The sequence below is a fragment of the Acanthochromis polyacanthus genome, chromosome 17 (assembly GCF_021347895.1).
Source record: "Acanthochromis polyacanthus isolate Apoly-LR-REF ecotype Palm Island chromosome 17, KAUST_Apoly_ChrSc, whole genome shotgun sequence".
NCBI classification, from domain to species: domain Eukaryota; kingdom Metazoa; phylum Chordata; class Actinopteri; family Pomacentridae; genus Acanthochromis; species Acanthochromis polyacanthus.
In genome coordinates this window covers 6,367,646-6,381,577 of record NC_067129.1, presented here as the reverse complement: position 1 = coordinate 6,381,577, position 13,932 = coordinate 6,367,646, and the positions used below count along the sequence as shown (strand labels likewise).

The following is a 13,932-nucleotide window of genomic DNA, read 5'->3' as shown; positions in this document are numbered from 1 at the left end:
CGTTTTCATCAGCTTTTATCTGGAAATGCCACAGCACCTTTGCACAAATTGGAATTGGGGTTGTTTGGCAGATTAAATGCTTTCCCCCCCTCTTTGGCAGAAGTGGAAGATTCCTTGACCTTGCTGATAAACTAGGATGTTGAGCTTATTTAAAAAAAGAAACATCGAGTTGAGTGTAGTTAAAAGTTCAGCTTCTAAGAATTTCATCTCACTGCGTTCCCTCCTGAAACACATTGACCCCAGGTGTCATTTAGGTTGTTGTGTATTCATAACAGAGAGACAATAATCTGTAAGTGACTATACTCGAACTCTAAATATGCCTGTGTTGTGGGAGTGTTATCATCACAAAAAATAGATACTCTTCTCCATCTGCTACATGATTGGTTTTTTTTTACCCTCCCTTTATTATATCTACAAAAAGCATGCTTGCTGCAAAAAATAAAAATAGGGTCATTGCAGTTTTAGTTTTGAACATGTCATTATCTGCTGTAAACATGCATCTTTAAACAAGCTTCAACTACTGCCCAAAGTAATGTTCATTCCCTACGACTTCTTAGCTTGCCCAGCACTAGTGCACAAACCTGCTGTCCCTTTGAAAACGATACATAACCACAACAAAAACAACATACGGGTTAGTTTCAGCATTTTTTCTTTTCTTTTTTTTTGTCCTTTTTAATGGACCGTATGTTAAGTTCATGAGGGGATTAGCAGAGCAGGTTATGGCTCGGTTCTCAAAGGGGATCGGTTGCACTGAAAGGAAGCGCGGTGGAAAGCTCAAGCAGAAGGAGCGTTAATAGCATCCCGCCGCATGGCCTGGTCAAGCTGGGCTATGCTGGATCGGTGTTAGCAACAAAATAAATAAATGAATAAATAAAAACAAGGAACCAACACAGTGGCATTGGCAGCTTTAACTGGCTGAAAGTAGACAACCGCTCGGAGGAGACAAAATGTGGAAACACTTCGGGTTCGTTACTGGAGAATTTCAGTGTTATCTGGCTCAAGCTGAATATTTGATGTGAGTGTTTCCATAATGCAGGTTGATTTTTCAACAGTGCATTCAGACTATCTCTGAAAAGCCAACTTATCTGTCCTATTAAAATATAGATGTGGGACCTTTATGTGCAAAAACAGCTTGTGCGCTGGGTTAAATTTAGATCTTTACTCGCTTTCACCCACCCTGGATGCTTTGTGGGTGTTTATATATTACCATGTGTTAATCTTCTGAATGAACCTCCAATTCTAATTAGCCGTAACACAGTGCAAGGGTTGTCTGTTTCAGTCTGTTAAGGCTCTGCTGACTCTGTAGGAAGCGTCAGGTTGAGAAGCCCAACAAACACACAGGTATAGATTTACTGGCAGGAGAAGGGAAAGAAGAGGAAGCTATTGTAGCAGCTGCTAGTTCACTGTGGTAACAACAACAACAACGAGTGAAACAGGACAGAGGGAGCCAGAATGAGTCCACACTGGGCCTGGACTGTTACATTCTTCTGGACACGGGATGTGTGGGATGCTTATTTGAATTTTAAAAACTGCATAAGTATGTCTGGCTGGCTGCCTCCGCACTGTGCACTGCAGAGCGCCCCTTTTTAATGTTATCTCTGATACCTATTTAGTAACTGAGAAGGAGTATAGTAAGAATGCAGGTAGATAAAGAGGGAAAAGAGAGAGAGGCGTATCTGCTGTAGAACAGACAGAAAAGCAGTGAGGTGCTGGGGGCTCAAAGAGCCAAAATGCAGCAGACACATGCAGTCAGACACAGGCAATATACCTTTGAGGAAAAGAGCCGGAGGAGCTTTTGTCCAGACAGGAGAAAAAGAAATTGTGGAATTGAAAGAGAATAAAAAAAAGGGAAAAAAAAAAAGAATACATGTAAACAGAGAACAAAAAAATCAATAACTAGAAAAATAAACATAAAGTAAATGTGTGAAATTTACAAGTACTGTATTGTCTAACTCAAAATGGAAAGAGGTAATATACTGTAGAGAGACATACATGTTATGAACAGACACAGAGGGAGATGCATGGTGCGATATATGTATCTCACATGCTTCTTATGCAACATCGCTTTAAGGAAAATATTACTAGAAAACTACAAAGGTTAAATATACACATCCATAATTCAGACTTAACATACTCCTCGATAGTGACATCATTACATTTTCACGTATATTCTTGCCTTACACAGCATTTCAAGCATCTTTATCAGCTCTACTATGCATAGCTGATGTGGTGGTAATTCATGACAGTATTTTAAAGGAAAAACTGAAATCCCATGAGATTAACATCACATGGAACTGCAGGAACTAGGAACAAGTAGTGAAATAGATTTCTTTTACATTTTTTATTTGTATTTCCTCAATTTCCGATGACTTCTACGCTTTCAATTACTAATGAACATGAGAATAATTTCACTTGAAGACCTCCTTTCCTCGCACGGTTCCTCCTCCCCACATCTTGGCAAGGCAAGCAGAGAACCTAGAAAAGGCCCTCTGAGATGGCAAACTGGCATTACACCTTCCGCTTCATTATTCATTCATTCGTCCACAAGACAGACCATGTGCGAAACCTCCGTTACAGGGGCTAAAACTAGATCGCCCCACTTTCCTCCAAGTTCCAGTTCGATACTCCTCTTCACCCGAGCACAGCGTACTTAGAGGTTTAAGATTTAATATCCTTAATAGACAAAAAAAAACCTTCAAAGATGGATTTTAGCTACCTCCAACCACTATTTTTTTTAAAGATATCTCAACTTGGTTTAGATATCCAAAAAGTAAAGCATTATAAATCTAAACATGTTCCTCCAAATGGTAGCTCTGAACCAATTTCTATTAAAAGTCTCCATTTTCTACAACCACAGCCAACTTTAGCTGATTAGCGAGAACTCTAAGTCAAAGGTAAACATACTCTTAGCATTAGGTGTTAGGATATTCGGTGGCCCTCAAACTGACCTGCCATGATCTCTTGAGGGATTTAAGGCTCATATGAGGCCAACTCTACTATCACGTGATCTGAATCTAAATTACAGCTGAAACAGATGTGTGGTGGATTATGAAAAGGTTCAAGCTGCACGCTTCGCTCATTGAGCAATTTGTGGTGGTGTCCCGTAGGAAGATGCTCCCTTTCTTTTTTCCCTACAGCTTAACCCAGTGCAGTAGCACAGTGGGGGAGGGACGGACAGTGTGTAGGGAGAACCTAAGAAGAATACGTCAACACTGATTATACATCCTGATATAGTGCCTTTGTTTTAAAATACTGTTAAAATACCTAGGAGTAATTTTTAAAGAAGTTCAGTTTAGTTGACTTTGGAACAACGCTTACCGGGTTTTTCTTCTTCTTGTCCTTTTTGGCACTCGGCTTCCTGTTGCTCACAAAGTAGTGCAGTGTACCGTACTCTATAAGTGCGGCAAAGACGAAGATGAAGCAGACGGACACGAACAGGTCCATGGCGGTCACATAGGAAACTTTTGGAAGAGATTTTCTGGCGATGGTACTCAGAGTGGTCATGGTCAGCACAGTGGTGATACCTGGTAACATAAACAATGAAAAATAGATCAAATTAAAAATTGACAAAACTGAATTTTAAATGTGCTTTTGCATGGAATTCAGTAGTATGCATCTTTTGCACATTCTGAATTCTTTATACATAAAAAAAGTTCTTATAACAGATCTATTCCCTGCATCAAAACCTTATTCTGACTGTCTTCTCCTGGGTTTATCGTCTATTGTAATGTAGTGAAGATAAACGGCAATATAGGACCGTGGTTTCCAAATGGTTGACTTGAGAAGAATTCCGTGAATCAATGATAGCATCTTTTTTGCCATCATTTTTACAACAGATATAAAAAAGAACTTGTGAGTCTACTGCTCCTACATACTGTATGCTTACTTAATACCGCAGTTTATACAAGAGGCTTATTTTTACTAGGTTATTCTGCTAATAGCCTATATAAAATTACTATAAAATAATATTAACTCTTGATAAAAGCACCTTGCAGGTGGGTAAACTTGTCATTAAGTTGAATTTGATAAACATGATGGCCACAGGTTTATCCTGACATTTAATGATGTAATGCATTAGAAAAATTAATAAATAAAAAGATCGCATGGTTTGCCAGTACTATCATCTCCAAAATACTTGTACTGTTGGAAGAAGGTTGAACTGAGCTGAAGCCCAAGTAAGATTCAAAATTGGAGTGGAGCGTTTTTATTAATTTTCACGGATTGCTCTCCAGATTCTTAATGTGATTATTCCTATAACCACACACTCATACATTTTTTAAACTCAGGAACACTTGCTCCTTGAGTGTTTCAGTATAGGATGTAAATTTTTCAAGATAGAAACATAAAGCACTGCCTGGGGGACGAAACAAATCACCAGAGAATTACAGATCTGCATAATAATGAATTTGGTTGCATTAATTCATTAAACATTGATGTATTTACCGCAGTGCGATGTAACAAACAAGGATATATGAGCTGACAAATGATCATTAATTCGACAACACGTACATAAAGACACAACAGTATATAATATTTACATGACATCAAGACAATGCAAAGTGTTTACAAGAGGAAGAGTGTTTTTTGGAGTGTGTGCTGTGGTACTGTTTATGTATAAGTGGATCATGATTGGTGTGTGGAATTAAAGGTAACACTTTTATTTTGTAAGACTTTTATTTTGGCAATCAAAATACCCTTACAAAGCTGTTCCAAAAGAAATATAATATTGTTTAAAACTGTCTTAACAATAAAACAAACAAAAAAGAGAATCATTTAGATTTTGTAGGTAACAGTGTAGAAGTATTAAGTTGTGTGAGCCATGGAAAAACAACTGATGCTGGCTGTTTAACCGGAAGCTCTTAACAGCCAAGAGGGGATAGTGAGCATTTGTTTTACTGTCCCGTTGATCCATAAACTTAGTCGTTTACAGTTCATCTGCAACTGACCACACCACCGACATACTACATTCCTATACGCACCATCTCGTATCCCTCTCTGGTAACCCGTTTACTCACTGTCTGTCTCTAATGATGATGTCGATGAAGGCGGAGTGATGGCACATGATGAGGGAATGTGTTTTCACTAAGTACACAGACACAGAAGATTACCAACAGCAGCATCACATCTTTCAAAACACCAACAAACAGGCATCCGACATGACCGCCTGCTTCCTTTAAATGTATCATACGTGTAAGAGGGATTGTTTTGTGCACAGAGGATGATTTATGTCTAAATTTAATGTGGACTGACTGACATCAGTCTGCGTCAAGATTAACATTGTAGTATTGTGAGTGAATTGATATATTTCTGGATGGCATTGAAGGATTAAGAATTATGTCATCTGCATTAATCCGCTTCCTCACCACTCGGCTGTGTGTACCTCCCGCATCATCTTTCAAAGAGGAAATTAAGACATTTGACTCCTGGTACAATTTTAGATGGGAATTAATTGTGTTATTACTTCAACTGCAAATCATGTCTGGAGCTGCAAGAGGGGAAAAAACAGAAAAGAATCTATTTTTAGAGAGATTAATAACAGACAACTTAGGGATGATAGTAAGGTAGAGTGAGGGTTTGTGCCTGCAGGGATTGTTTTACATTTAGTTCTGCTCACTTTTTCTCGCTAATAATCACATCACATGGACTTGAGGTCAGGCCTTCAGAGCCTTAAGGGGCCAAATGGAAAGCTGACTAAGGAATATGTATGTAACTGCATCACAAGTGAACTTCTGAGGATGTCCACCGGACGCTAAGGGCAAGTTCAAAAGCTGACAAATTTCCTTGAAATCCTCGTTTTTGCCCTCTTTTTTTCATTCTGTGTCCCTTTTTTACATTCTGAGGAGAGGCCACCTGCATTATTATTATGCTGAGGCTGCATCTCTGCATCTTCCCTGCTGCATTGCATAATTAATGCCTCATTAAGGCATGCACGCAAACATATGTGCCAGGATAGGCTCTTCTAATCAAGATGCACTAGATTCCTAAGCAGCTGCCCTGTCTCAGAGGGGAAAAGGAGGAGGAGGAGAAAAAGGATGTTGAAGGAGAAGACAAAAGGGGGGAAAAAAGAGAAGAGCAGCAAAGAGGAAGCTTAAGCAGACTGATTTACAATACAAGGTTGTGTGTGTGTGTGTGTGCGACCACCACGGGCTTCTTGATGTGTTTCACAGCAGGGATTAATTAAGGTCAGGATGGCCTTAATGAACCTCACAAATGCAGCTATGTGTGTTTTGCTCAGTGAATAGATCACATAAATGAATTAAAACTCCAGGAGTTGTAACAGAATACAGAGATGCATAGCCTAGAAGAAACTTATTTTGACTTGTTTTTCATGTAAAAACTGTTCATTTGTAATCACATGGAAATCTAATTGTTTCTGATAATGGACTCTTCACAGTTTTACTTGACGTTAGGGTGTAATAAATATGATCAGTGGTAGAAAAACTGTGATTTTCTGTTTTGTTTTTATTACCTAATGATGTCCTAGCAGGTACTGCATCCTTGTTGATCCAGAATGAGACCCAGGAGAGGACAACAATTAGTGTGCATGGAATATAGGTCTGGATGGTAAAGTAGCCCATTCTCCTGCTCAGGTCAAAGAAGACGGTCAGCACCACGTAGTCTCCTGTACAGAGATAAAAACAGACAGGACATTGTAGAATGTATAGTAAAACATGAAGTATTAAACGCATATATGAGATATGGAATATTTAGTGTAAAAATCACAAAAATGATCAATCTTCAGTATTGATTCCCAGCACATACTTTAAAAATGCACAATAGGAAAGTAAACCCAGTTAACAAATCATTTCACATGATCTGCTACGGTCTAAGAAGATCAAAGACACACCAAGCAAAGATTAAACAAACTGTTATGTCTTCAATACATAATGTTGTGTAACCAAAATGTTCACTGCATGTTTGCCCAAGGCACCCTGAGATCTAAAACGAAACGGAGTGATTCAGAGAGCCGGCGCTGGACTTGCTTGGATGCACACACAAACCCTTGTCTCTTGCCAGTAGTTAGCTGGAACATGAACATCAGCATCCAGCTGATGATGAGCCATCCCTGGCTGGCTGGCTGACCCAAGCAGATGTTGGGTGTTAAAAGGTTGAGGTTAGCTGAGCCCAGATAGACCTGACCCTGACAATATGGATCATCTGGCCCGCCTGCCTAAACTGCATGCTAAGCATGCATGCCAAACGTTCGGGCACTCACACACGTGCACGCTCTTGCAGATGTGCTCCTAACACCGCTACAATGATGGTGAATTGAACCAGGACTAAACTGAGAGACAGACATGTGTAAAGGAAGCGGTGTCATCACTCACATACGCACACATTCCAAGGGCGTCCCTGCGAGCTTGACAATACAGCGGTGCTTGCCAATAGTTACTATCCTCTCCTGCTGTCTACCACTGTACCTGTCTGTCTCTGTGAGTTTAATGACAGTTCACTGCTGGCCTCTAGCTCAGTCAGATGTCTGCTAATTGATTAACATCAGACAATTAACAGTGTCGGGAACCTCCCCTGGCCTTGCGCTATGGCTTGTAACCTGCAGGGCAAGAACATACACACACTCAGGTGTGTGTGTGTGTGTGTGTGTGTGTGTGTGTGTGTGTGTGTGTGTGTGTGTGTGTGTGTGTGTGTGTGTGTGTGTGTGTGTGTGTGTGTGTGTGTGTGTGTGTGTGTGTGTGTGTGTGTGTGTGTGTTTAAGCACCCATGGCACGTGAAATAGTCTCTGCAGCTGGGGAGCGAACAGCTGGCTAATAATTTTCCTCATGAGATAGGGCGCACAGCACATACTGCAGTTTACTGAAAAACAGCCAACATCTGTGTGTTTGTGCGTTAATGAGAGACAAAGAGAGGAGACTGTCAGTATTTATTATGTCTGCGAGCATGTGCATTCTGTGTTAGAGTCCTCATAGTGTCCGGACAGGGACCACGTCTTTGTGATTTATCTCAGCATGTACCTCTTTCGTTCACCCGTCCGTTGATAGCATCATTAAATAAACCGGTTTCAATAACCCCTGCAGCACAACCATAACTGTTCATATCACCATGTGTGTTTTCTGCTGATGCAGGCAGGTGTGCGGGATATTACAGAGCACTGCCTGGATTTGTAGGAGTACGAGAGACGCATGAAGGCTGTTCTCAGGGGTCCCGCTGCCCACTATTTTGTGTTTATTAACATTACATTAGCAGGGGCCCAAAACCGGGACCCCTGACAGCTGAGAAACTGTCGGTTAATACACTTATTCCAGCTTGGTCAGCAGCACAAAGCCTTCTTCACATTTCCTCCGACTCTTAACGATAATGGACTTTCCACCACAGGGGTGAGGTCGGTTGGTGCATGACCCTCCTGCCATGCGCTCCTCTTCATCTGTTGGCCGGTTTCATTACGGGCCACAGCACTTGCCAAGAAGACACTTTGAGAAGGTGCTATCGACCGATGCCCTCCTCTCTGGCAAGATGATGTATCAGTTTCAAAACGCCTGCCATTACAGCCCTGTAGTAATGCATCGCTTTGTTAATGACTTCCTGATTCCACTCAAAACAAAATGGTTTCCAGTTCCCTCACTAGCTTAAGTGTTTGGCAGGGATTTGACAACATAGGCATTTACGGAGCAAATAGTTTTGTGCTTCCGATAAACAGTCCCAACACAATCAGCAGACTGTGCGAACACAGATTTGTTTTTCACAGAGACGATGCTTCTTGATGTGATGGTATGAGCTGTCACATTATGCTTAAATCAAGTTATATTTGTAAAAAAGTACACAACCCATGTGAAAGCTGTTGTATGTGTGGAGTGTGTTTTAGTGCCTTTACTATCAATAGAAGTTGTTAAAGTCCCGTTTTTCAGAACAGAACTATTTATGTTCCATTCGTTATTATAGGCATCAGTGTTGCTATGCGACTTGAAACTTCCAAACATTCAATCATCTTATTTATATTATGTAAGAAAATATAAAGTGAATTATGATTTTCAGTGTTTCAAATTCAACTTCAAATTATTCTCTTTTGACATTTGTACACCTTGTACTCATCCAGGTCGAGAGGAGAAGTTTAGTTTTGCAGACGTTATTGCAGACTTTAGTGTATTACACAGGGTAATTAGGTGTTCTTTTTCCACCTGCATACACGTGCACTCCTGTATATTCAGGCTGAAAAGTCAGTTAATTTCTTCTAAGAGTGCAGCTGCGATACCCAACATCTGAGCCTTCGTGCCAGCGTTTCTACTAATTGGAGCCCTCAAACTCACCTTACTTAGAACTCGTCGGGTGCGTTTGCAAGCCTGTTCACACTCTACCTTCACAGCTCCTATAGAAAGGTTCTTTTTTTCAAAGCAGTTAACACAAAGGTTGAATTTACCTTCTCTGGATCGACAGTGAATATAAAGAAGCTGTCATACGTGTTGCTGTGATCTCGCAGCCCTCATATGTATCCAACAACGCCCACATTTCCAGTGATCTTACAGGTCCTTGCTCCTTTTATGATAAGCCACTCAATTTCATGTGCAAATTTCCCCCGTTACAAGAGCGCACGGATCTCAGTGGAGGGAAGTTGTTCGGCTCTCGCTGTTGTCTTTGCTTCTCTGTTGTGAAAATTCCTAAAAGTTCAAATTTTGCCAATCCTATCTATCTTACTGCCATAATTACATCGCTATCAGTTCAATCCAGTCCTTTCTGCTCACAATTCATGAATAAGGGAATGCTGATGACAGCTGTGTGAAAAATCAACGAAGCAGACGACGGCTCAAAACTATTGTTTGTATTAAGATATGGTTTGAAGTATTTTTATTAGAATCACACATTTTCTTGGCAAAAGCGATTTACTACTATGAGCTGATGTAATCTACAGAAAGCAATAAAAACTTCCCGGGCATGATCATTCATCAGAAAACGGCGTTGCTTTATTGTTAAAAGCCGCAGAGACAATGCGCTCAACAGAATTAGCCCCACACACAGCAGAAGGAAAAAATCATTTCTTCCAGTATGAGCTTTCTACTGTGTGTGGAAATACAAAGATGGATGTTTATCATTATTATTAGAATACTGTAATTGCTATAACAGAATGCGTTTGATAAGAGTGTTGAACCTGCAAGGGGAGATGTTGATTTCAGTGCAGCTGTACATTATTGCAGAATAGCCAGAGGGGAGTTCATAAGAATGAAACATGGTAATTCAGGATTGCTGACCAGGAGGAAAGAAAAAACTGTCAGATGAGAGTATCATTCTGCTGGCAGCGAGTCTGTAAATTGGTGTGGATATAGATGGGCAGGGGAGACCTGAGGCACATGCTGGCCATCCAGTGAAGGGAGACAAGCCAGAGACATTGCAGAGCTGCTGACAGGCTGTCTCACTGAGCTCCTCTCCTGTCAGGGGTCATGTATATCAGAGGTGACAGCGGATGCTATTATGCGTGTGTGTGTGTGTGTGTGTGTGTGAGTGAGTATATGGGAAAGAAAAAGAGCTTCGCTAATGACCAGGGTTATCCCATCACTGGTCGCCTGGGTCAACAATACTTACAGAGAATGTTCACTCACCACTTTCTGTGACATGACTCGGGGCTATATGAGTGATTAACTAGTTAAAGCAGCTTTGCATTTTGATTCCACAGGCCACTACGACTGCAGCAGTCGGCGGCAGGATGATGTCATGGCGAAGAGGGGAAAAAAAAAAGAAAGAAAGGCACAGCATTGTCATGGTGAGTAACTGCAGCGACACGGCGGCATGATTAAACGCCAGACAGGAGTCTACAGAGTTTGATTGCCTTGTTGTTAACATTGTGTTTACTGTGACAGGGACAGATGATTATCCCTCTCTCAGACACACTAATAGCTCTCAAATTATTGAGAGCAAGGCTGTTTATGGGATTTATGACAGGTAGTAAGAAGCTGCCAAAACAGTTTTCCTTGCCTTTATGTGAAGAATTTAGTAGAAAGCGGAAAAGTTTGACGGCTTTTTATGTTCGTTTTTTCTTTGAGATGAGAAGCATACAAGTATTTCTGTGCTGGAAAATACTGCTCTAGATGTGCTGTAGTGGTACATTCCAGATTATACCAAGTCAGAATAGTGGATATTAAAGACCTAAAGCTCAGAAAAAGTGCAGTTGCGACATGTTGTCCCTATTTTAATTGTGTTTTTGTGGTCAATATTACTAAACACTTTATAATTAATCAAATCATCCACAAGTAATTACCACACAGTCCATGCAACAATTGCTTGTTCTGCCCACTTGGCAATCCAGCCATTTTCAAAAAAGGACCATTTTTTTCTTTCAAACTGTTACATCTCAGGCCACAAATAAACCAAAAAACAGCATCTTTACTTCTCGTTCTCGCCTAAATAGTTTTATCTCTCTCCAGAATTTTGGCACCCAGCAAGTTTATTTCCATCGCATGTACTTAAAAAAACAAGGGCAAAACGTTCACGAGCCACGTCTCTCTCAGTCTGTTTTCATTTTATCTGCTTTCCAGCTTACCTTGTCTAAAAATGGCTTCATTATTTCTTATTCACACGCTGACGAGAATTGCGATTCACACTCATTACATAAGCCTGAAGTTCTACAATTCAGCTCTCACGCTCCTTTCTGCCCATGTTTAATATATCACCTCTTTCTTTTTTTTCCCGTTCTTGTTTTCTGTTCTAATCATTTTGGCTGGGTGACAGGACTTATCCTCACTCAACAGTCACGACACTGATAGCTAGACTTATTTGTCCTATTTGGGCTTCTTTATAAGGGACAGATGAGCAGCAATTCAAAATAAACACAACTAATTTGGGAAGGGTAAAAGCAAGGAGACAAGAGGAGAGGATTTAAAGCAGTTGACAGTGATAGAAAACTACTGAAGCTTTCTAGAGACGTCCTCTGAATAGATCTGTTTGGGCTAGTTTTGTCAAGGTGAGGTGATATTTTAACACAAGCATTCAGAAGAAGTTGGATGTGCATTATTTGCAAGTGTTTTCAGTAATACATTCAATCATATAAATAGATTTGTGAGTGATATAACACTATATCTTTATCTTTGTATTTTTCTAATTGTTTTGTTCTATACACTTGGTTTCACAAAAAAAAATCTCTGCAAAAACTGTGTTACAGGAGAAACAGTAACTTGTTTGCAATAAATAAAAGAAGCTCTGAGTAGCTAACTGCAGCAGTAATAAAAACTCAGAATGTTGAATTATATGAGTTACTGACTCGTTGTGGTCTGGCACTGTAAGATAAATGTGGAAATATGAATTATTTTGGAACCACTGAGTTCAATTTCAGTTTCCTCTGAACCAATCAGAGCAACAGAACGTGTGACGTAGCGAAAGCGTCTCCTATCATTGTATCAAACCTGCCCCGAACTGGATAAACGGTTGAGATTGGCCCGGTGTGGGCAATGCCGGGTGGAAATCTGTTTGAACGGGAGGGGGGCCAGACGCATTCTGCCAGAACTAATGTAACACGAGCTAGAGTTCCCAGGCTAGATTCAGTGAGCTGTGCAGATTAAAGCTCCTTCCTGCATTATCAAAATCAAATGAATTTGAGTTTTGCACTGAAAGCAGTAAGAAAAATCAGTCAACATCTGCTACATCTGTCTTTATTGCTATGTTCCATTTTACTGAATCATCAGCGCTTGTTTGAGAAAATACACTATTACAGGATATCTTCAGGATGATTTTTCTGTCACAATGGTCTTTACAATCGCAATAATGTTATTTAAATCTAAATTGGATGGATAAGCTCTGACAAAGATTGTATGAGACAAAACAATCAGTCTCCATTTCAATGCCAGTGGCTTTGTGCTATTACAGATTACAGTTTTGGATCACTGGTGTTAAGCTTTGAAATATAATTAATTATATTCGACTGTGTTTCTCAGAACTATGGCACCGATTTAGGTCTGTGCATAGTCACACTAAGTAGGATTTTTAAATAACTTCCCCCCAAAAACACAGCTTTACCCTGAAAAACATAAAGGAACATAAAGGAAGTGCTGTTTTCAGTGATGCTCCTTGCACTTGGGTTCGTACGTGATTCCAGTTACCCAGAATGCATGATGCACGCATGCATCTCCTCATTCAGATTTATGGACAGTTTCAGGTAACACATCTGCGTCAAGGCAGGTTAATCCTCTTAGTAAACAGAGTCCAAGCTTAGATGACTTGAAATTGAATTTCACTGCAGCCTATGCTAAACTTTCCAGTATAAAGGCCTCTGATACATTACAGTATCAGTGTCATGTATTAGCATAATGCAGAGATAATATATACTGTGCTCTATGTAGGGCTTACTAATGTAATATCCTATATACCACTGACATGTAAATACTGATATCAATGTGTTCTGATATCAGAATACCAGGAAAAAAGCACTTATCTGGGGTAACTGCTTCCCTGGAATTCAGGCAATGTGCAACCCAGTGTCATAATTAAGATTCAAAGGAGACTGCTCATTTTGTTTTTTGTGGCAATTCTGAGATTTATCCTCTTACGCCATGTATTAACCAAGCAGACACAGAATATTCCACAAAAACTCTCTCCTTGTGGGTAATTACTTTGAAACCCTGGGTTGCTGCATATTACCCGGCGCTAATAAGCTGACTGAGAGGAATAACTAGCACCCTGGCATGGAACTTTATAACAGTTTATTGAGCAATGAGGACTTGGCCTTGGAACAATTGCCCTTCAGAGGGGCATCAACTCTGAACTGCTTTTCGCTTTCGAACCAGGTCTATCCATCTGAACAAGGTAGCAAGAAAGGTGGGGTGAAGTCACTTTAAGTGCATGCAGATATGAGAATGTCCATTTAGTCTGTAGTAATAGCTGCTGCAGGGAAAAAAATAAAATAAAATCTAAAAATCCCCCCAAAACTCTGTAATGTGTTATAAGTGCTGCTACTAGACTTGTATTATGTTTGTCTAAGGACATGTAATGTGCTATAAC

General features: G+C 40.2%; 1 protein-coding gene across 4 annotated transcripts in view; it reads right to left on the bottom strand.

The window, feature by feature from the left end:
- Positions 1–13,932, bottom strand: part of gabrg2 (gamma-aminobutyric acid type A receptor subunit gamma2) — a 51,495-nt gene that overhangs the window by 5,059 nt on the left and 32,504 nt on the right. For 2 of the 4 annotated variants that reach the window (XM_022206147.2, XM_022206146.2), the window contains exons 7-9: positions 6,470–6,622; positions 3,319–3,524; positions 1,769–1,792 (exon numbers count right to left, since the gene is read on the bottom strand). In XM_022206147.2, the coding sequence (XP_022061839.1) occupies positions 1,769–1,792; positions 3,319–3,524; positions 6,470–6,622 (383 nt within the window). The remainder of the gene's footprint in view (positions 1–1,768; positions 1,793–3,318; positions 3,525–6,469; positions 6,623–13,932) is intronic. The other 2 variants (XM_022206148.2, XM_022206149.2) reach the window with 1 other exon arrangement.